Source organism: Meles meles, chromosome 9 (assembly GCF_922984935.1).
Source record: "Meles meles chromosome 9, mMelMel3.1 paternal haplotype, whole genome shotgun sequence".
Taxonomy (NCBI): Eukaryota; Metazoa; Chordata; class Mammalia; order Carnivora; family Mustelidae; genus Meles; species Meles meles.
This window is the reverse complement of record NC_060074.1, coordinates 96023507-96047362: the sequence shown is the minus strand read 5'-3', so window position 1 is coordinate 96047362 and position 23856 is coordinate 96023507. Positions and strand designations below refer to the sequence as shown.

At 36.3% G+C, this 23856-nt stretch overlaps 1 protein-coding gene across 12 annotated transcripts in view; it reads left to right on the top strand.

Annotated features, from left to right (window-relative positions):
- R3HDM1 (R3H domain containing 1) overlaps window positions 1–23856 on the top strand; it is a 208406-nt gene that overhangs the window by 132163 nt on the left and 52387 nt on the right. For all 12 annotated transcript variants that reach the window (XM_046019038.1, XM_046019035.1, XM_046019032.1 and 9 more), the window contains 2 exons: window positions 16790–16944; window positions 20231–20382. In XM_046019038.1, the coding sequence (XP_045874994.1) occupies window positions 16790–16944; window positions 20231–20382 (307 nt within the window). The remainder of the gene's footprint in view (window positions 1–16789; window positions 16945–20230; window positions 20383–23856) is intronic.

The window sequence follows — 23856 nt, the reverse complement described above, 5'->3', positions numbered from 1 at the left end:
ATGCATGTGGGAAGCAAAATGACTCTGTAAAATGAAATGTCATTTTAGTTTTGCAGCATATCAGAGAATTTGCAGATATCAGAGAATATCAATGCATTATATCATCCGTATTAGCTTTTCAAGTAACTCAGAACTATGTGGTTCCAGTTAAACTTCGTTATCAGCAGACTATAGTAGGTTCCAGATGAACCACACATAGAAGGAACATTTCAGGATAAACAGTCTGTAACGTGTGGAGAATATTGGCAGCATTGCAGAACACAGATTTAAAGCTGAGTTGGTGTAAAGGGCAAACAAGGAAGAAATGGACACATTGAATAAGCACCTAAGGGATGATACTAATGGGGACTTAGCTCTCTTAAATAGGGACTTCGGTATAAAGTTAGTTTCTTTGCTGGCATCTTTTGACTCAAGTGATAGGAATTTTGTAATGATGCCAGTTTTGATGGCCCTGGGTATCGTTGTTTTTTCATTGATTCTATGAGCTTTCCTGAGTATTGTGTGACTAGCACAGATTCAGACATTGTGTAATACCTACAAATCCACCTATTTCCCTTTTCCCTTCTCCATTAACCTGCTGCCACTGAAACCTGGAGCCAAAAGTATCTGGTAAGTACCCACAGATTTCCTTGAGCTGTACAGACGTTCCATAGGGTCATCATTTAAATAGCCGTGAGTTCAAAACTCTTCGTGGCTGTTTTTATTGGATTCGTTTTTTGTGTGTTTGTGTTCATAATTATTTCAGGCACAGAAATAGTGGAGCAGACAGTGATACAGGAGAAAGAATAGTGAAGGTGTGTTGGTCTGGTGCCCATGTCTTCTAAATTCACCTAAGAGGCTATCCTTAGTTGAACTTGCCTGCTCACTAAAAATGTGCTGCGGGTGTGTAAGATAGACCCAGATTACAAACTGGAGGTTTTGATGATTTTGAAATAGTTCATCTAAATTATATTATAGATATCTAGTTACAGATAAACTTAGAATTTGCAAAAATTGCTAATCAAAAAAAAAACAAAAAACAGCAACACAGATCTACCCTCATACTGCTTCTCCTGTACAAATTTTGTCTTGAAAAACTTAAATGAAGTCACCTTAGATTTAGGGCTGTTCTGACAAAGCAGTTCTTCAGTTCTTTTTGTTATCTTTATCATTATATCTAATTCGTATTACTAAGAATGCTTTCCTTTAACAAAAATGCTGTACAGGTCACCTGCACAAAGTAAAACTAGCCTGTTAAAACCTGTGCAATACTTTTCTGCTGAGCACTGTGTTTCCTTCTTGCTCTCTTCTCTGTTGAAGTGAAAGAGTGTTAAAAATAGAATATTCTTTGGAGCCCTCCAGGGAAGTGCCTAAGCCATCAATTTTTATTGTCCTAGTTCTCTTTGCTTGCAGAATTGATTGTGCTCTCCTCTGAAAGTGCTAGAAGAAATGGGGTAATATTGCAGCAGTGCAGTTCTTTAACAAAGGAGAATGACAGTGTTAAATAACACCTATGTTGAGGTCTGGATATTTTTATTCTGTTGTTTGGTATCACTTATATTGGCACTGATTACTTTACAAAATACATGTTTTCCCACAATATTGACACAAATATCTGTGATTATATAGATCCTATTTTCCTCTGACTCCTAGGTTAAAACCTAGACAGATCACAGAAAGGATTTGTGGTGGTGGTGTTTTAATTTCTGATATACTGAAACACTTATTATTAAAGAAAGAATTATTTAGGTGTAGCCAAGTTGGTGATATGTGTTAGAATACTGGAAATACTCTTCTATTAGAATTTTTTTTCTTCTTCTCCCAAGTTTTTATTTACATTCGAGCTAGTTAACATAGAGTGCAATATTAGCTTCAGGAGTAGAATTTAGTCACTCTTATCAGTTACGTACAAAACCTGGTCCTCACCACTACAAGTATTCTCCTTAATACCCATCACCTATTTTTTTTTTTTTTTAAGATTATTTATATAAGTCATCTCTATACCCAGCATGGGATCTCACAACCCTGGGACCAAGAGTCACATGCTCTTCTGACTGAGCCAGCCAGGTGTGTCTACCCAGCACCTATTTAACCCATCCCCCTGCCCACCTCCCCTCCATCAACCTAATGGTACTTTTCATTCTCTAGGAATCTACTTCCTTTTTCCAGTCTTCAGCTTTCTCCCTCTCTTCTAGATCACTGTTGTTTTTTTTTTTCCTCATACTTGGTGGTCTTCAAACTATACCTTCTAAACTATCAGAACTATCCTTTTAGACTGAATTTGGATAATGAACTTGGACCACAGTGCCACTTCTCTACTAAATACTACACTATAACAGTTGATGCTCTGCAGCCTGAGATTCCTTTGCTTAAAACACAGGTTCAGAGGAATTTGTGAGCAACTTGAATAGTTCTTTTTATGTAAATGTTATTTACCAAGTGTGCATAAAGTGAGGCATACTTGGGATTATATTATGTTGCTAATAAATTAATGACTTTGTCTTGCATGGACAGTGGTAAGGTTCTTATCTTTGATTAGTAGAATGATGTGGTGAATTTTTCTGTTTAGTGCTTTCTAACTGAATATTTCTAATTTTCCCTGCGGTTATAGTAACTTTAACCAGCATAGTTCCCGTGGTCTTACAGCACCCAAAGAAGTCAATTAATCTTTTTTCCAGCCTTTTTTTTTTTTTTTTTTTAAGTAATCTCTACACCCAACATGGGGTTGAACTCACAACCCTGAAATCAAAAGTCACACATTCTTCTGACTGAGCCAGCCAGACACTCCAGCTTTTAATATCCTGCTCTTTAGAGAATATACTCTAAAATTATATACTTTTGGGGTGCATCAATGGCTCAGTCAGCTAAGCATCTGCCTTAGGCCCAGGTCATGATCCCAGGTTCCTGGGATCGAGCTCCATGGCCGGCTCCCTGCTTAGCAGGGAGCCCACTTCTCCCTCTGCCTGCCACTCCCCCAGCTTGTGAGCTCTCTCTCTCTCTGACAAATAAAATCTTAAAAAAAAAAAAAAAATTATATACTTTTCAACTAGTTACTAGGTTTAGGTTTTTTGTTTTCATTATTGAAATGAATGGTCAAACATCTCATTGTGAGGCCTAAAAAAACGTTCAGGTACCTCTCCAAATTACCAGTAGAATTTCCCTGCTGGGGAGCTAGTCATACAGAGTATCAAATGTTAAATGATACCTTTTTTCAGCCGTGATAGGCCTAGAAAGAGTCCTTAGGCCCTGGCAGCTTCCTGCCCAGTGTGGTTCATACCTGGTGAGTTTTTTTGCCTCAAATATAAATGTGAATGTAAAGCTACTCTATAGAAAAGAATCATTGCTTCACAAGAACTTAAGACTTAACCTGTGATACAGAATGTTGCCCTTTGTACACAAGCATCCGGGTTAAAGCTAGCTTTGCCCCACTGGGTAAAGTCTGATTTCTTAGCAAAACAAGTCAACTTTGCAGAGAAGAGAACAGGTTATGAAAGTTCTGTTAAATCTTGTGTGGATTCATATGGGATATAGCAACAGAATATACATTTTGAGCAAAGTCAGCCTTTGAAACAAAATAGCAAAGCTAAACACCAACAAGAAACATTGAAGATTAGCATGAAAGTACACAGATCAATGGACACAAACTAGAAACATGTCACCATTTGAGCCTCCTTTTCCTCTTTCCAATGTTTCATATACATCTGAGATCTAATTATAATAAGGCAAGGAAGTGTAACCTTGAAATACAGAAGTCACAAACTGCGCGTCTTGAGAGTAATGGGCAAACCAACTAAAGGAGAGTACCTTCCAAGGGGAGGGCATGATGGGCTGATTGTTGAAACTCTTTGATATATAGTCTTTTTTTAGCTCCAAGTTTATCAAACTACCATCTGCACTAGCTCTTCAACAACTTTCACTCTGATTCCTATTTTGGATAATCACATTTATATATACAAATAATCTTAAATTCAAGTGAAAGAGGTTTCCTGGTTGATTGACTATTTGCAATATTTTTTTCCTATAATCATCTTGAGACTTAAGTATCTTAAACTACAGTAAAAGCCTTCATTAACCAAAATACTAAAAAAATGGAAGGAGACCAAGTGTATAGTGTTCCACTTATTTGAGCAGTATTACTCTAATACTCTTTCTACTTCAACATTTGTACCTAAGAAAAATAAATTTTAGAATCAGACTACTATGTGCAAATCCCACTTTTAACACTTACCAGGAGGTAACCTTGGGCAAGGTGTGAACCTCTTTGTTTTGTTTCTTCATCTCACTTCATATATAAAGTGCTTAGAACGGTACCCAAAACCTAATAAATGTCATGTAAATGTTAGCTAGTAATGTTACTTTGTGGTGCTATCAAAAAAAAATGAACATTATGTAGTATTCTAAATGAAAAGGCATAGGAATTTCGGGCTAAATTTGTGTTTGGTCTGAATTCCAGGTGGCCAGAGGAAACTGACATAGTTGGTTCTAAAATATTTAGTCCTTTTGTCTTGTTAGCTTCTTAACACATGCCTTTTCCTTAAAATACAACAGAGTTCACATCAGCTGACTTCCTTTCTCATCCTTGGATTGTTAACTTGAGGTCTGAATATGTTCTAAAATATTTCCTTTCCTTCCCATCTTTTTTTGTTTCTGTTTTTATTTAAATTCAATTAACATATAGTGTATTATTAGTTTCAGAAGTAGAGTTAAATGGTTCATCAAGCTTATATAATACCCAGTGCTCATTACAGCCCCCAGTTACCTAGTACCCCAACCCCCCTCCCCTCCAGCAACCCTCAACTTATTTCCTTTTTTTTTTCTTAAAGATTTTATTTATTTATTTTTTTCCATTTTATTTATTTTTTCAGCGTAACAGTATTCATTCTTTTTGCACAACACCCAGTGCTCCATGCAAAACGTGCCCTCCCCATTACCCACCACCTGTTCCCCCAACCTCCCACCCTTGACCCTTCAGAACCCTCAAGTTGCCCCAACCTCCTGTTCCCCCAACCTCCCACCCTGACCCTTCAAAACCCTCAGGTTGTTTTTCAGAGTCCATAGTCTCTTATGGTTCGCCTCCCCTCCCCAATGTCCATAGCCCGCAAAACAAACTGGGGGTTCCTGGGGGGAGGTGGGATTGGGAGAGGGGGAGCGGGTTATTTATTTATTTGACAGAGAGATACAGCAAGACAGGGAACACAGGCAGAGGGAGTGGGAGAAGGAGAAGCAGTCTACCCACTGAGCAGGAGCTTGATGCGAGGCTCAGTCCCAGGACCCTAGGATCAGGACCTGCGCTGAAGGCTAAGCCATCCAGGCACCCCTCAGTTTATTTCCTATGATTAAGAGTCTCTTATGGTTTGTCTTTCTAATTTCGTTTTATTTTTCCCTCCCTTCCCCCTATGATCTTCTGTTTTGTTTCTTAAATTCCACGTGTGGATGAGATCATATGATAGTTGTCTTTCTCTGATTGACTTCCCATTTTTATAAATTTCTGTTAATCTTATCCATAGCTATGGAAACATTACATGGAAAAGGTTTTAAAACAGTATATATGCCATTTCTATAAATAATGTAAGTGGATATTTATATCTGCATAGAAATAAGGCTAACTATGTATACATGTAAATGGTGATTATCTGTGAGTAATTGTCTTACAAAAATGGTTTTTTCCATAGTAGCTTTTTCCTTTTTTGTATTTTCCAAATGTTCTGCTGTGAAAACCTATAGTATAATCAAGTAAGGCTTTTTTAAGAGATGTTTTAAATGTCCAGACTTATTCAGAAATATTGAAATAAAACCTTTTTGTTTCAAGCTTTATATATTAAATGTGAACCAGAACAGTTTTGTGTTATTCCTTATCAAGTAAACAGTTTGGGGTTAATGACATGAAATCTGCCTTTCAGCTGCAGTGCAGTTTCTAAGGAGAGGACTTATGAGTGACCCAAAATTCATGAATTCACTGAGGTGATTCGTAATCATGCAGTCAAGTTTCATTTTAATGAAGTGGCAATTAAATGTGTTTAACCTTATTTTAAACGTTACCTTAAAACTTAAGTTCAGCGTTTGCTTACAGAGCCATTTGCTGAACATGGAGAATGAAAAACACCATTCTCAGTCTGTCTATCAGCATGCATAGTAAGCTTCTGGTTTCATGTAGAAGCATATATTATTTTGATTCTGTTCTGTTAAGAATATGTTTTTCTCTATTATCTATTCAGTGAGTGTAAATATTGAGTGCGCACTTAACTGGCTTAGCTCTGGAATAGCTGATATGGGTTTCTTTGTTTTTAATGGGAGTGGGGAAGGGAGATGTTAAAGTTTCTTACTTATTCTTAAAAAGCCCACCATTTCATTTTTTGTTTATTAAGGCATACACCATGAGAAAACAATTACAGAGATCAATTTTATATAATTAACATACAGTGTCATTAGTTTTATGCATGCAATATAATAATTCAGCAGTTCTGTACATTACTCAGTTTCATCAAGATACCTGTACTCCTCCTGATCCCCTTCACCTATTTCAGCCATCCTGCCACCACCTCCCCTCTCATAACCACCTGTTTATTCTCTTTATTTAAGAGTCTGGTTTTTTGTTTCGATCTTTCTTTCAGTTCGTTCCTTTGTTTTGTTTTCCAGATTCCACATGTGAGTGAAATTGTATGATATCCAGCTTTTTCTCCCTGACTTATTTCACTTAACATTGTACTCTCTGGGTGTACCCGTGCTGTAGCAAATAGCAGATTTCTTTTTTTTTATGGCTGAGTAATAGTCCATGGTGTACATATTTTATACCACATCTTTATCCACTCATCTGTCAATGGACACTTGGGTTACCTTCTTATCTGGGCTATTGTGAGTAATGCTGCAGTAAACATAGGGGTGCATATGTCTTTTTGAATTACTGTTTTCATTTTCTTTGGGTAAATACCCAGTAGTGGAATTACTGGATCATATGGTAGTTTTATTTTTAATTTTTCGAAGAACGTCCATACTATTTCCCACAATGGCTGCACCAGTTAACATTCCTCCCAACAGTGCACAGAGGTTCCTTTTTCTCTAGATTCTCTCCAACCCTTATTTCCTGTGTTTTTGATTTTAGCCATTCTGACAAGTGTAAGGTGATATCTCAGTGTTGTTTTGATTTGCATTTCCCTGATGATGAGTGATGTTGAGCAGCTTTTCATGTGTCTGTTGGCCATCCATATGTCTTCTTTAGAGAAATGCCTGTCATGTCCTCTGCCATTTTTAATTGGATTTTTTGAGGGTTTTGTTGTTAACTTATATAAGTTTTTTATATATTTTAGGTATTAACCCCTTACCAGATAGATCATTTGCAAATATCCTTTCTCGTTCAGTAAGGTTGCTTTTTTGTTTTGTTGATGGTGTCCTTTGCTGTGCAGAAGCTTTTTAGTTTGGTATTGTCCCAATCATTTAATTTTGCTGTTTCTCTTGCCCAGGGAGACCTACCTAGAGAAATATTTCTAAGGCCAATGTCAAAGAAGAAATTACTGCCTGTGGGGCACCTGGCTGGCTTAGTAGAGCATGTGACTTTTGATCTCAGGGTCATGAATTTGTGCCCCATGTTGGCTGTAGAAATGAGTTAAGTAAACTCTTTAAAAAAATCATAGAAAAAAATGATCTTTATGGTTTCAGGTCTCATACTTACAACTCTAATTCATTTTAAGCTTATTTTTATTTGGTATAAGAAAATGGTCCTGTTTCATTCTTTTGCATGTAGTTGTCCAGTTTTCCCGGATCATTTGTTGAAGAGACTTTTTCCCATTGTATGTTCTTGTCTCCTTTATCATACATAAATTGAGCATGTAAGTATAATATATTTCTGGGCTTTATATTCTGTTTCTGTCTGTGTGCCAGTACCATACAATTTTGATTACTAGAGGTTTGTACTATAGTTTGAAATCTAGGAATGTGATACCTCCAGCTTTGTTCTTTTTCAAGATTGTTTTGGCTATTCAGGGTCTTCTCTGATTATATACAGATTTTTCAGATTATTTATTCTAGTTTTGTAAAAAATGTTTTTGGTATCTTGATGAGGACTGCATTAAGTATATAGGTTGTTTTATGTAGTATGGACATTTTAGCAGTATTGATTCTTCTAATCCATGAGCATGGAATATCTTTCCATTTGTTTGTGTCATCTTTGATTTCTTTAACAACGTGTGATAGTTTCAAAGTATAAATCTTTGACCTCAATTAAGTTTATTTACTCTTCTTAATGCAATTGTAAGTGAGATTGTTTTCTTAATTTCTCTTTCTGCTACTTCATTATTAGTGTATAGTAATGCAACAGATTTCTGTATGTTACTTTTATATCCTGTGTCCTTACTAAGCTCATTTATGAGTTCTAGTAGTTTTTTGGCGGGATTTTCAGGGTATTCTATGTATAATATTATGTCATCTCCAAGAGTGAAAATTTTACTTCATCCTTTCCAATTTGGGTGCCTTTTATTTCTTGTCTGACTGCTGGGGCAAGAGCTTCCATTACTTTGTTGATTAAGAGTAGTGGGAGTGAACATCCTTGTCTTGTTCCTGATCTTAGAGGAAAAGCTCCATTTTTCACCACTGAATATGTGAGATGTTAGCTGTGGGTTTTTCATATGTGGGCTTTATTATGTGTGTATGTTCCCTCTAAACCTACTTTGTTGAGAGTTTTTATCATGAATGGAATTTGTCCTTTATCAAATGCTTTTCCTGCATCTACTGAGATGAATAATGTGGTTTTATCCTTTCGCTCTTATTTTTTTTTAAGATTTTATTTATTTATTTGACAGGCAGAGATCACAAATAGGCAGAGAGAGAGGAGGAAGCAGGCTCCCCGCTGAACAGAGAGCCCGGGTCTCAATCCCAGGTCCCTGGGATCATGACCTGAGCCAAAGGCAGAGACTTTAACCCACTGAGCTACCCAGGCACCCCATCCTTTCTCTTAATACGATGTATCACATTGATTGATTCACAAATATTGAACCGTCCTTGCATCCCTGTAATAAATTCCACTCTACACTGGTGAACGATTATTTTTAAAATGTATTGTTGGATTTGGTTTGCTAATATTTTGTTGAAATTTTTACATCTGTGTTCATCAGAGATACTGGCCAGTGTATGTATGTGTGTGTGTGTGTGTGTGTGTGTGTGTGTGTGTGTATATATATATATATTTTTTTTTTTTTTGTGGTAGTGTATCTAGTTTTCGTATCAGAGTAGTTCTGGCCTCATACAATGAACTTAATAACTTTCCTTCCTCTTCTTTTTTTTGGAGTAATTTGAGAAGAACAGATATTACTTTTTCTTTAAATGTTTGGTAGACGGCACCCAGATGGCTCAGTGGATTAAGCTTCTGCCTTCAGCTCAGGTCATGATGCCTGGGTTCTGGAATTGAGTCCTGGTTCAGGCTCCCTGCCCAGCAGGGGGTCTTCTCCCTTTACACCTACCCTCTGCTCGTGATCCCTTTCTCTCACACCCCTTTTCTCTCTCTCTCTCTCTCTCAAATAAAATCTTTTAAAATAAATAAATAAATAATAAATGTTTGATAGAACTCCCCTGTGAAGCCATCTGGTCCTGGAGTTCTGTTTTGGGGGAGTTTTTCAATTATTGATTCAATTTCATTGCTAGTAATTGAGAAGTTCAAATTTTCTATTTCTTCATAATTTCACTTTAGAAGATGATGTGTTTCTAGAAATGTATCCATTCTTTCCAGATTGTGCAATTTGTGGCATATAATTTTTTATAATATTCTTTTATAATCCTTTGTATTTCTGTAGCTGTCAGTTATTTTTCCTCCTTCATTTCTGATTTTATTTATGTCCTTTCTCTCTCTCTCTCTCTGTCTCTCTCTCGTTCTTTATGAATCTGGGTATCTGTTCAGAGAATGAGCTCCTGGTTTCACTGATCTGTTGTGTTTTTAGTTTCTATTTCATTTCTTTCAACTCTATTAATCTCTAATCTTTATTATTTCCTTCCTTCTGCTGGCTTTGGGCTGTGTTTATTCTTCTTTTCCTAGCTCCTTTAGGTCTAAGATTAGGTTTTTTTTATTTGAAATTTTTCTTGCCTCTTGAAGTAGGCTTGTATCTCCGTAAACTTCCCTATTAGAACAGTTTTTGCTGCATCCCAAAGATTTTGGACCATTGTGTTTTCATTTTCATTTGTCTCTATGTAGTTTTTGATTCCCTCTTTGATTTCTTGGTTGAGCCATCTGTTGTTTAATAGGATGTTATTTAGCCTCCATGTATTCATGTTCTTTTTAGACTTTCTCTTGTAAATGATTTCTAGTTTCATACCATTGTAGTCAGAAAAGATGCAGATGTGTTTTCTGTTTTTTTCAATTTACCGAAACTTTTTTTGTGGCATAACAAAATGATCTGTTCTAGAGACTGTTTCATGTGTACTTCAATGTATGTTACACTTTTTTTGGAAAAAATGTTCTGAATATATCTGATAGGTCCAACTGATCCAATGTGTCATTCAGAGCCACTGCTTCCTTGTTTTCTGTCTGGATGATCTATCCATTGATGTAAATGGAGTGTTATAGTCCCCTACTATTATTGTTTTACTGTCAGTTTCTTCTTTGATGTCTCTTAATAGTTACTTTATGTACTTAGATATTTCCATGTGCATAAATATTTACAATTGTTATATCCTCTTGTTGGATTATACCCTTTATCATGATGTAGTATACTTCTTTGTCTCTTGTTACAGTCTTTGTTTTAAAGACTATTTTGTCCTATGTAAGTATTGCTACCCCAGCTTTTTTTTTTTTTTTTTTTTTTTTTTTCATTTCATTTGCATGGTAACTGTTTTTGTATTCCTTAACTTTCAGTCTGCATGATTATTTAGATCTGAAGTGAGTCTTTTATAGACATCATATACATGGGTCTTGCTTTTTTAAAAAAAAAAAAAATATTTTATTTACTCATTTGTCAGAGAGCGCAAGCATGGAGAGCCGCCGGTCAAGGGAGAAGCGGGCTCCCTGCTGAGCAAGGAGCCCAGTGCGGGACTTGATGCCAGGATATTGGGATCAGGACCTGAGTCGAGGCAGACACTTAACCAGATCAGCTACCCAGGCATCCCAGGATCTTGCCTTTTTTTTTTTTTTTTTAAGATTTTTCTTTATTTATTTGATTATTATAGAGATCACAAGTAGACAGAGAGAGGGGGGAAGCAGGCTCCCCGCTCTGCAGAAAGCCCAATGCAGGGTTCAATCCCAGGACCCTGAGATCATGACCTGAGCCGAAGGTGGACGCTTAACCCACTGAGCCACCCAGGCGCCCCAGGGGTCTTGCTTTTTTATCCATTCATTCGCCCTATGTCCATTGATTGGTACATTTAGTCTATTTACATTCAAAGTAGTTATTGATGAGTATATACTTCCAGTTATTTTGTTACTTGTTCTATGGTTGTTTTATAGTTCTTCTCTTTTCCTTTCTTCTTTTGCTCTCTTCCCTTGTGGTTTGCTGGCTTTCTTCAGTGAAATGCTTAGATTCCTTTCCCTTTATTTTGTTTATGTATTGCAGGTTTTTTATTTGTGGTTACCATTAGGTTCATATTTACAACATATGCATGTAGCAGTCTGTACCACATTGATGTCAATTTAACTTTGAACCCGTTGTAAGAGAACCAATTTATAACCCTCTCCCACCTACATTCTATGTGTATGATGTCATATTTTACATCCTTTCATTTTGTGGATCCCTTGAATGCTTTTTATAGATAGAATTTAATATATTGTTTTTGCACTTTAACCTCTGTAATGATTTTATGTGATTAATCTACCACTTTTTTTTTTAAAGATTTTATTCATTTATTTGAAAGACAGAAATTACAAGTAGGCAGAGAGAGAGAGAGGAGGAAGCAGGCTCCCCGCTGAGCAGAGAGCCCGATGCGGGGCTCGATCCCAGGACCCTGGGATCATGACCCGAGCTGAAGGCAGAGGCTTTAACCCACTGAGCCACCCAGGCGCCCCTAATCTACCACTTTTATTGTGTTTGTATTTACTTATGAAATTTTACTCTTTCATAACGTTGTTACTACTGATTATGGCCTCTTTCCACTCAAAGAATCCCCTTTAACCTCTCTTGTAAATCTGGTTTAATGGTGATGAATTCCTTTAACTTCTATTTGCCTGGAAAACTCTCTCTTTTTATTCTGAGTGATAATCTTGCCTAGGCAAAGTGTTCTTGTTAGTGGTTTTTTTCCTTTCAGTACTTTGGTGTGTATCATGTCACTCTGGCTTGCAAAGTTTCTGCTGAAAAATCAGCTTATTGGTCTTCTGGGATTTCCCTCCTAAGTAACTATTTTCTTTTCTGTTGCTGCTTTTAAAATTCTCTCATTATCACTGCTTTTAATTACTAAGTATCTTGGTGTGAACCTCCTTGGGTTGATATTGTTGGGGGCTCTCTGTGCCTTCTGGATTTAAATATATGTTTCTTGCCTCAGATTTGGGGAGTTTTCAACTATTTGTTCAAATAAATTTTCTGTCTCCTTTTCTCTCTCATTTCTTTCTGGGATCCCAAAAATGCAAATATTATTACACTTGATGATGTTGCTGTGCTCCCTTAACCTATTTTTTATTGTTATTTTTTCTTTTTGATTTTCATTACCCTGCCTTCTAGATTAATGATCTGTTTTTCTGCATCCTCTAATCTGTTGATTCCTTCTAGTATATTTTTCATTTCAGTTATTGAATTCTTCATCTCTGACCAGGTTTTTTTTTTCTCTTTGTTGAAGTTCTCATTGAGTTTGTCCTTTTTTTTCTCCAAGTCCAGTTAGTATCTTTGTATTATTACACAGTACATTACTTTGAATTCTTTATCCAGGAATGTTGCTGATCTCAGTTTCATTTAGCTCTTTTTTTGCGATTTTGTCCTGTTCTTTAATTTGGGACGTATTTTATTCTCCTCATTTTGTATAACTCTGTGTTTGTTTCTATGTATGAGGAAGGTGAGCTATGTCTACTGATCTTGAAAGTAGTAGCCTTATGAAGAAGAGCAGTGCCCTGTAGCACAGTGTCTCCTGTTGACCTGAACCAGGTTCTTCAGGGTGTCTCCTCCATGGGTTGCATGTTCTCTGCTGTTGTATCTGAGCCACATTTATCTTCAGTTCTCTTAGCTGCGGTGGCCCACCTTGCATGCTGTGGGCAGGATTTAGTCCCTGTACTATTTAGGGCCAAGATTAGGGCCACTGTGGGCTTGTAGTTGGGCATTCTCACCAATCAGACCAGATGCCTGCCCTCATCCAGTTCACTGTGGCTACAATAGCATCGACCTGCAGGGTCCCCTGAAAGGCTTTTGTAAATAGGTGGGGCCAGCAGTCAGACTAGATGCCTGCCCCCAATTTGTCTGGCATGGCTGCAGTAATCCCAAACTGCAGGACTCTCTTCTTGTGCTGCCCCTGAGAGTTTTTTGTTGGTGGGTGTGACTGGCAGATCAGTTGTCTGCCCCCAGTCCATCTGCTGGGGCTGCGGTGGAACTAGTTTGTGTGGTTATCTTCCCCTCTCCCTAAGGCAGGAGTCACTTTGGAGTGCCTCCCATCCCTGTCCGGCTGCTTGGAGGGTATGATGCAGCAAAAATCACTTAGGAGGGTTACCTATAGCTTTTAAAACATCTGGAAATAAGGAAATGAACAAAATTATGTGAAGATTAATATGAGCTTCTTAGGAAATATATTTTCTTTTAAAGTGTTTGACATTCTTGTTTTTAATAGCTCCACTATTGTTTTAGGGATATGCTACCAGTGTATCCTACTTTTGAATGAAATACTAATATTTAGTCATTGTTCTCTCTTCCAAGTCTTTCATATCTAGAACTTTGTGTTCTCACAACTCTTCTACTCTTCCCCACAGGTATTATTCGTTTTATACTTTTTTTCTATCATTTTTTTTAAGTCCAAGCACAAATGTCTACCTCTGTCAGGGTTAATTTCTCCCTCCTGTTTTCCTAAGTCCTATTTATACTGCTATTCTAATATGGTAATTCAAAGGTACCTAATTCAAAGATAGGGACCTTACTTATCTTTATATCACCCACCAGTCACACCCTGGGTTCACAACATACTACCATCTGTTACAAATGGTGAGGTGCTAGAATCATATGTTTTAGATTTCATATTATGTTGTCATGTTTTGAAAACGTGCATGATGTTTGTGTGGAGATAATACTGTGACACAGATATTGATTGTGATTTGGTTGCATTAGGGAATCTAAAATGCCATTGGAAACTTACTGGTGCAAATTCCATAATGTAGTATCCTGTGACATGGAATCGATATTTATTGAAAGTTTTCTCTGTCAGACTCTTTCATAAGAGAGAATTTTTTTTTTAAGATTTTATTTATTTATTTGACAGAGAGAGATCACAAGTAGGCAGAGAGGCTGGCGGTGAGGGGGTGGGGGGGGTGGGGAAGCAGGCTCCCTGCCCAGCAGAGAGCCCGATGCGGGGCTCGATCCCAGGACCCTAGGATCATGACCTGAGCTGAAAGCAGAGGCTTTAATCCACTGAGCCACCCAGGCGCCCTCATAAGAGAGAATTTTTATGAAAAATTCTCCAATGCTCCAAGGCTCCAATGTGAATCTCCAAAAATTAGTAAATTTAAGTAAAGGAGATCAGAGCCACATTTGCCCATGCATTGACATTTTTTTTTCAAAGTTACATTGCAAGGTAAGCTATAACTTTAAAAGTACTTTGAATAAACTACAAAAGTAGTATGAGAAATAGTTGAAGTTCCATGGGTGGATGTGACTGTATAAGTCAAGGTATTTTAAGTCAGGTTATGTTACAGTGAATTCTGCCAGGTTTCTACATTTTTCTTTTCAATTGTAGTGAACTATATTCTCACAAGACCATTGTAATTTACTTTTCCAATCTATAAAGAGCTGAGCCCAAATTCTGACACTGCAGTTTATGCTTCTCTATGTGTATGTTCTGAGGTAGTATTTCCAACACAAGAAAAGGTTGTATCTTCACATCCCATTTCCATTCCTGCTCTTCATGTTCCTAGGAGTAGAAATGTGTCAATGTGTGTTTTCATGGTGTTTGGAATTTAGAGTATGAATTTGAAGTACATGTGATTTGATAAACTGAAAAGAGGGCTGACTGTTAACTGTTAAGGCTAAAGGGCAAGAAATGAGCCTCCCTGGTCCTTTGTCTGCCTACAAGTTTAAGTATTATAGAAAATTCATACACAGAAAAGTTGAGGAAATAGCATATTATCAATCACTTCATTACTGACTAGGATTAGAATATAAATTTTTTGTACTAAGTTCAATTTATCATTTGTAACATGGCCATAATGCACTATCGCCATAGAGATAGCATAATTTTACAAAACTCTTCACTGTTAAATAATAGTTCACTATAACTGGATTTTTACTTTGTTGATGTTAATATGTTCTTTAGTTAACAAATATGCTTTGCATTTCTATCTTTAGAGAAGGTTGATCCTAGACTTTATTAAATTATTTAGTCATTGAGCAGAATCATTGAGACTTCAAGGCAGCTACAGTGAAGCTGTTGTCTATAGTCAAATACCTGAGATGCGATCTTTGCCATTTCTGTTGCTTTGGGGATTAATAAACATAGAAATGAACTGATATTTATAAGATAGATATATTTGTGGTATTATCAGAGAAATCATTTAACTGACATTTAGTTGTAAAAGTTTGTATAGACAATACTATAGTTTTGTTCATCTTTGTAGAAACTTTTTTAAATACCCTGAAGCTGGATGGTTAGTTATTTTTATCTGGTTTCTTTTAAGAAAGAAAAAAATGATTTCTGATAACATCTAGTAATTTATATGAGTTTTGAGATAATTGGTTTACCTAAAAGGAATCCTCTTGGGGTCAAGAAACAAAATACAATTCCTCTTTTCTTTCTTTTTTAAAAATACAATTCTTAATTCACTACTCAAAGCTTATCATTGTGGGGTTTTATTTAAATAAATAATTGCTTTTTATTTAAAAAAGTAAATTTATACTCTCAATTTACTACTTAAGTAACTCTTAAGTAGTAAATACTTAAGTAGTAAATTACTACCAGTGCTTTAGTTTAGAGAAGAGTTGTCCCTTAGGTATCTGATTTGTGACTTCAGTCAAATTACTTAATCTCTTTAATGATCTGTTTCTCTGCCAAGTGACCTTAGTAATATAATAAGGAAATAATCTAAAAATTTGCTAAATGACTCCATTTTCCTTGTGCTCTTGACACATTCCTAATATAAGGATTCCTATTTTAGTGTGACAACCATTCTATAAAAGTGGAGAAGTTCTCTTTCCTGCTTTTGGTATTCAGAAGGGCCAGCTTCCTGGGCACACACCCTCTGATGTAACACAGGGCCCTGTGTTTGGTTTAATGTTCTGCTCTTATCAGCTCAAAATTCTCAGTACTTTTTAACAAGCAACCCTGCATTTTCCTCTTGCCTAGGTACTAGAAATTATGTAACCAGTACTGGTCCTCAGAAACTAATCGTTGTAATAGACTGTAATATACACTGAGAAGTAATTGTTTATAAACCAAGTCTGTGACCATATAAATTTCCTCAACTATAAAGGAAATCTTTGTTCACAATTTTATTTGAATGTATTTTAAGTGGGGAAAAATATAGCTGGGAGTTACCTATACAGTAAACCCTTTAAAAGTTAGCTCTCATGATAGAGGATTTTTAAGATTTGCTATTTTAACAGAATTTTGTCATTTCAAAACACAAAAGTATTTGCTTAAAACACAAAGACATTCTATTAGATAAAAATAAATAAATAAATAAATTCAAAGCAGGGCTTAACTCATTGTGCCATTACAGGTTATCAAGTTATACCCAACCACCAGCAAAACTACCAAGGACTAGTTGGAGTTCAGCAACCCCAGAGTCAGAGCCTAGTTGGTGGCCAGCCCAACAGCATTGGAAATCAGATCCAAGGAGTAGTCATCCCATATCCTTCAGTGCCATCATACCAGGTATGCTGTCACTATTGCCATCTTTGGGTGGAGAAGATTTTGAATAAATAAAATGTATAGCCGCAGTTCATCTCTCTTTTGCTAATATAGAGAAAATGCTTTTGTGATACATAACTTTATGGTCTCAAGAGTTTTATTAGTATAGCAGCTTTGTTTTACCCTCATGTACTGCTTTATTCATTCACTTCTGTGATTTTTATAAAAAATTATATGTGAACTACAATATTAACCATTGGTAGTAGCAAGTAAATTTTATTTGGCATTGTCTGTGTTTCCAATGATATAAATGTATAATAAGAAAGTATCTTATTCTATTCTTCAACTTCTTATAAAGTCTCTTATGAGGAAAGAGTGGTAATGAGAGGGAAAATAATGGTAGAGATAGGTATCTGAAAGAGTGAGGTAGAGTACAAACTATAAATCAATGTTTATAGCATAGAGAAGAATGTTGTTTTCCATGCTGGAACTGATCTTTTTCCTCACCTCAGTCCCAAAAAAGAATGGCATATCATGTATTAAAAATTTATAGTTCTAAAGTGGAAATATCTATTGTTCCATGAATAAGTGAAATATATCTAGTATAATATGGCATATTTTCAGAAATTTGTTTTATTCTTCCTTCATCTTTCTGGAATTACTTGCAAGTGAGTATGTTTTATTAGCCTCATGGTTTTCCATAGCTGAACCTAATGTTAAGAAATCAGAGACCGTTTTCATTCATCTCAACAAGGTAAAGGCAGTCTAGTTAGGAAGATAAATGTACATGTAAACAAGTTGATGATGGTGCACGGACCCATAACTAAAGGGATTATGAAGTAGAGCCTTGAAGAGATTAGGAACTTAAATGTAGAAGTTCTCTAGAAAAATAAAAACCTTTAACTATCTCTTAAAAGAAAATTATGGGCATAAATTGGTTAAGAAGAAATCCTGGGGATGGGAAGGGGTATGAGTAAAGATGCTAGCATATTTCATGTAATTCCAGAAATTTTAAATTGGAATTAAATGTAAACTATGGAACTGTCAGGGACTAGTGAGCTCTAAGGGTATGTCTAGTTTAAAAAAAAAAAAAAAAAAAAATATATATATATATATATATATATATATATATAAAATGTTTGTCTAGTTTTCTAGCTTCTTACTAATAGAAAGCAACTAAGGAAAAAAGAGAAAATGAATCATAAAACCAGATTTAGCATCTTTGTTTTCTCTCCCATCTCCATGCTTCCTTATCCTCTGTGCTTGAGCCCAATCACATGAGACTGCCCATTCCCTTCTTCTCCATAGCTAGACATTAGAGAGGATCAGTACCAGGCCAGGAAATCTCTCCTGTCAAGGACCTTGGTTGTGCTACCTAACCCAGTACATTGAGCACCTGTTAGATGTCCAGGTACTATGAAACTAAGATCTGCCCTTTACCTCTAGGGACTCACAGTCTAGTGCAAGCAATACAATTTTTAAATAAATTACAGACTTGTTACTGTAGGCTTTTTTTGTTTCGTTTTTTGTTTTTTAAGCTAGATACTGGAAATGTATCACAACTAAGACAATAATTACAATTTCTATCGTGTACTTTTTTTTATAAGTTATAAATCATTTCTCAAAGTATTTTACATAATCGTCATACTGGGTAAAAGACTATGAGAAGGGTGGCCCTGTAGAGCAATTAGAGCCTGCTTTATAATTCCTGCTACCTCTGGTAGAGAGGCTGAGTGAGGGATAAAATGCTGTCTAAAAACTAAGTCAGAAAAATCATCTGTCCTCAGTAAACTGTATTTGGTGGCCATATGTCTCACACACTCTTCCCTCCCTTTTTTAGTTTTTCTTTACCACTAGTTACAGATTTGTTCTATAGCTTAATCGTCTAGATTGAACTGTGTAATTGTCCCTGGATCTGCATTGAGTATGTATTAACTTAGATACAATCAGAAACAATAATCTTAGAATGTTACACTCCCACAATAGGCATAAAAGACTGATATATATTATGTTATACAGAGTTGGATACATCAAATGAATAACTTCCTCTTTGCAATAACTAAGCCAAATTGAAAGTAATGAAGGGATTACTGTGTGTTTTAAAAACACTAGTTTGCATTTCAGAAACTAAGACTTATTAGAAGTTAATCACCTTCTAAATCATGGAATCCAGGTATAGAGAATAATGAAATGGTTAAAGAGCTGAAGCTCTGGAGCCAGAGGGTATAGTTTCAAATCTTAACTTCCCTGCTTACTAGCTATACAACCTTGGACAAGTTACTTAACCTCAATTTTCCCCATCTATAAAATAGGGATGATAAAAGTACCTTCTTATGGTTGTTAGGAAGACTTAATATTATAACATGCATAAAGTTATTAGAACAGAACCTGATGCATGGTGATAAATAAATACTTAGTAATGTTAATTTACATTATCATCAGTATCATCTGTTATTGCTACTACAAGTGCTAACATCATCATCATCATAACCATCAGAAGCTTTTGTATTGGCCTTACTTACCAAAATCCCTATAATCCATCTGTAATGTTGTGACACATTTATAAATTAAGAACCCATTACAACAGAAAAAACAACAACAGAAGAGTCCATTGTGTCTGTGGTTTCTATTTTAGAAAACAGAGACCTGAAAAATCCATTCTGTTCATGTGGGTTCTATGTAGATAATATAGAAAACAGAACTGAAAGATCCGCTATTCACCAGATGTCTACTCTGCAAGATCCTGCAGGTAGAGATTACAGTGGAGATAATGCCTCCCATGAGATGGGGATAGCATCTCATTTTTTCACATAAGGAGCTGTTGGACCTCAAAATAGTTAAGTCATTTGCCTAACGTTTCATAGATAGCTAAAGGATAAAGCCAATACCACGTCTAGATATCTTAAGCTACAAAACTCACAGTCTTTCTGATCCAGTGTATCTCACCGCTGCCCTACCTGAGTTTTATTTAGCTCTGTCTGAGATGTACTCTTCCACGTCAAATGATCATGCTTATTTGGAAACCATTTCTTTTTTAAAACAACTTTTACTTAAAGATGTAAGTCACATTTTATTTTTATGATCTAATGCATCTCGCCTACTGTTCAGTTGCTAAATGCTAGCCAAAAGCTAAAGCTGGCTGAAAAGAACAGAAATAAAGTGGTGGTACTGTGGCTAACTTATCATGACTATTGGCACTTTAGCTTATTTCTAAATGTTGATACTGGAAAAGTTTATGGAGGCAAGAGACATTATCATTTGCAAGGTTTTGAAGAACGTTTTTCCCTTTAAATTGTCTTTCAAATTTTAGGTTTCACTGCCTCAAAGTTCTCAAGGAATTGCCCATCAGACTTATCAACAGCCTGTTATGTTCCCTAATCAGTCTAATCAAGGATCTATGCCCACAACAGGAATGCCAGTTTACTATAGTGTCATTCCACCTGGCCAACAAAATAATTTAAGGTGAGTACAACTAAGAAACCTAATCCTATAATTGCTAATTGTTTATCTGGATTATGATCTGTTACTAATTTTAATATTGACGAAGGAGCATGACCTGAAATCATTATCTAATATAATAGAGAATTGAGAAAGTGGGATACAGTCTCCTTTTCTCATAGTTTTTCTAACAAAATCAAGATAAGCCAAACATTTCATATGTAACCTAAAGGAGGGTCACATCTTCTCTCAGGTGCCTAAAAGTAGGCCATTCTTCTCTTAGCCAGATGGAATAGTAGTTGGCCATAGACCCTGGAGTTGGAGCATTTACTATTTAAGACTTTTGTAGGATTTGGGGAAGAATGTACTTCTTCTATATAACCTCAGCAACAGAATTTCTTCCTGAAAATTTTCAGGCTCTAGAGAGCTCATTTTTCATCATTAAGAGGAAGGCGAGGGGAGGGGGAGGCATTTAGGAGAAGCAAAGGTAGTAGTAGCTCTATATAAAAGCAAGTCATGAAGCTACTACTTTAGCTACTTCAAATTGGAGGAGCAGAAGCTCTTCTGATAAGCTGAATGTGATAAAGAGTAATTGTCTTTTGAATTGGATAACTTTAGTCCATTATTCAGAAAGTATTACAGGGGCTCAGTCAGTTAAGCATCTGCCTTCAGCTCAGGTCATGATCTCAGCGCTCTGGGATCCAGCCCCACCTTGGGCTCTCTGCTCAGCAGGGAGTCTGCTCCCTCTCACTTTCCCTCTGTTCTCTCTCTCTCTGTCAAATAAATAAAATCTTTAAAAAAAAAAAAAAAAAGGGAGGGAAGGAAAAAGAAAGAAAGAAAAGTACTACAGTCTTTCATTTATTTCATGACATCCCTGTGAGGTCGCCAGAGGGACTGCAGTGCTCTTTTTAAGAAGGAGAACCTGTGTTCTAATTGCTGATAAGAGGTTGTCACTGGTTATTTAGGGGTGAGAAAGGGATTGACAGACTTGCTTCATTGAATCTACTTGGGAGAATGGAAACTTGGCTCTTGTTTGTTATCAGACACACACACACACACACACACACACACACACACACACACACACACACAAGAACTCACATATTTCCTCAGTCTTGGTTCTCATTTTATTTGTTGTCACACGCACACAACTCACATACTTCCTTGTCCTTTCTGCCTCTGTGGCTGTCACAGATTGAAGAGGTGCAGGCTTTTTAAACAATGAGTTAGTTGTGAATCATAGGCAACTTTGGAGTTTTACATTCTAATGAGCCCCAGCTCTTTAGCAGTAGAGGAGCTACACAATGAAAACAGAAATGTGTACTGTGTCAAATTTCCCATTTGTTGTTGAAGTTTAAAATATCTAAATAAGAAGATACTCCCAATCTGAGCCTCTTTTCCCAATTTCTGTAAATTTGGGATCTGTATTGCCAATTCAGGTTCAGAGCTATCAGAAGCAGAATTCTGTGCTAAAGCAGGTGAAATGGATGGGTTATCTGCTTTATGAACCAAAGTATAACCTTTTTTCTGAGAGAAAATTACCAAAGAACTCATTCCAGTGTAGAACAGAGGCTAAGGGAAGTTGGTATTAATACAATGACTTGTTCGAAATCAAAAGACACCTGTTTTTATAAGTTAACTTGTGTAGACCTACATGCTGGGTAGAGGGGCTTTCTTGAAGGAAGATCAAGCCTTAAAGGACCTATATAAAATGACTTAGACTTTAAATTTCACCATGTTCGTTATATTTATCAATACCTTGAAACAGAAACAATCTTGTCTCCTTGATTTGCAAGAGAGGTCATCCCGGAAGTGCGTGTAGAGGTGAGAGCACAGCTTTGTTCAACCCCACGTTCAACTTTAAATATGACAGCAGGTGCTAAAAACTGTCAAGTAGGGACACCTGGGTGTCTCATTTGGTTAAAGTGTCTGCCTTCAGCTCAGGTCATGATCCTAGGGTCCTGGGATTGAGTTCTGCACATCGGGCTCCCTGCTCAGCAGGGAGCTGCTTCTGCCTCTGCCAGCTGTTCCCTCTGCCTTGCTCTCTCTTTCTCTGACAAATAAAATTTTTTTAAAAAACTAAATAAAAATTAAAAAAATAAAAACTGTCAAGTAGATGCTAATAACTACACTTAGAAAAGAACAATACCAACTTTTAGTTCCTGGGACTCTTCTGCAAGAAAACAAAAATTTGCTGAGCTAACCTTAGCCAGAGGAATAGCTTGGAAGCCCAGCAATTAAAAGAGAAGTGAAATTCCTCTCCAGCTTGAATCTTGAGAAAAAGTTTTGGGCATTACTCACAGGTTAGGGCTATAACCTAAGAGAATCAAAGAAATTTGAAATAAGCTAGCTGTTACTTGATGGTAGTGATTATTACGTGTAACAAACTAGCATTAATCTCTTCTAACTACGGATTACCAATGTGAGAAATGGAATGAGTTGCACATAAAGCAAGAATGGGTATCCTGTCAGTCTTGTATTCTGGTACCTTTTATGTTAGTTACTAGATAGGAATACAAATCATACAGAATTAATTAAGGATACCTTTGGGTGAAAAACATTTGTAACTAATGTTATTTTTCAAAATATAACAGCATTCTTTTTTTTTTTAATGCCTTTTTTTTTAAAATAAACATATAATGTATTTTTATCCCCAGGGGTGCAGGTATAACAGCATTCTTTTTTTTTTTTTTTAAATATTTTATTTATTTATTTGACAGAGAGAGAGGTCACAAGTAGGCAGAGAGGCAGGCAGAGAGAGAGGGAGAAACAGCCTCCCCACTGAGCAGAGAGCCCGACGCGGGGCTCGATCCCAGGACCCTGAGATCATGACCTGAGCCGAAGGCAGAGGTTTAAACCACTGAGCCACCCAGGCGCCCCGGTATAACAGCATTCTTTACAGAAAATTTTGTTTCTGATTCTGGGCAATATTTAATAAGGAAATTGTCATAGTATTTCAGATTTCCGACTTAAAAATCAACTGTTAGCACTTATTAACCAGATCATTACGTACAAGGGCCAATACTGTAGAGACCATTCCTTCATAATCCCAGATTTACTAGCTTGTATAAATTATATTTAATCATACATATTCCACTGTGTTTACATGTAGAGCAGAGATTTGTCTGAATATTCCAGCATCTAGAGCAGGGCCCATCCCAGGATAGAAGCTTGGTAAATGCATACTGAATGAACACACTTCCTTAATGGTAAAGGCCAATTTACAAATATGGATTGATACAGATATGTTATTCATTCTTGTTTATATATAATTACTGGCCTTAATAATATTTTATTTCTGTAACCTTTATGTACTTTTAAAATTTTTCATTAATTTTTTTATTACAAAATAAATTATGCTTGTTGACACAAGTTAAACAGTCAGTACAACGATGTGTAAAAACAAAGTTAATCATCATGCCCCACTCTGTGCTCACCTCCAGTAAACAGTGTTCCTATGCTAGTGCGTGCATTCTGTCACATTAGTCTCCTGACCAA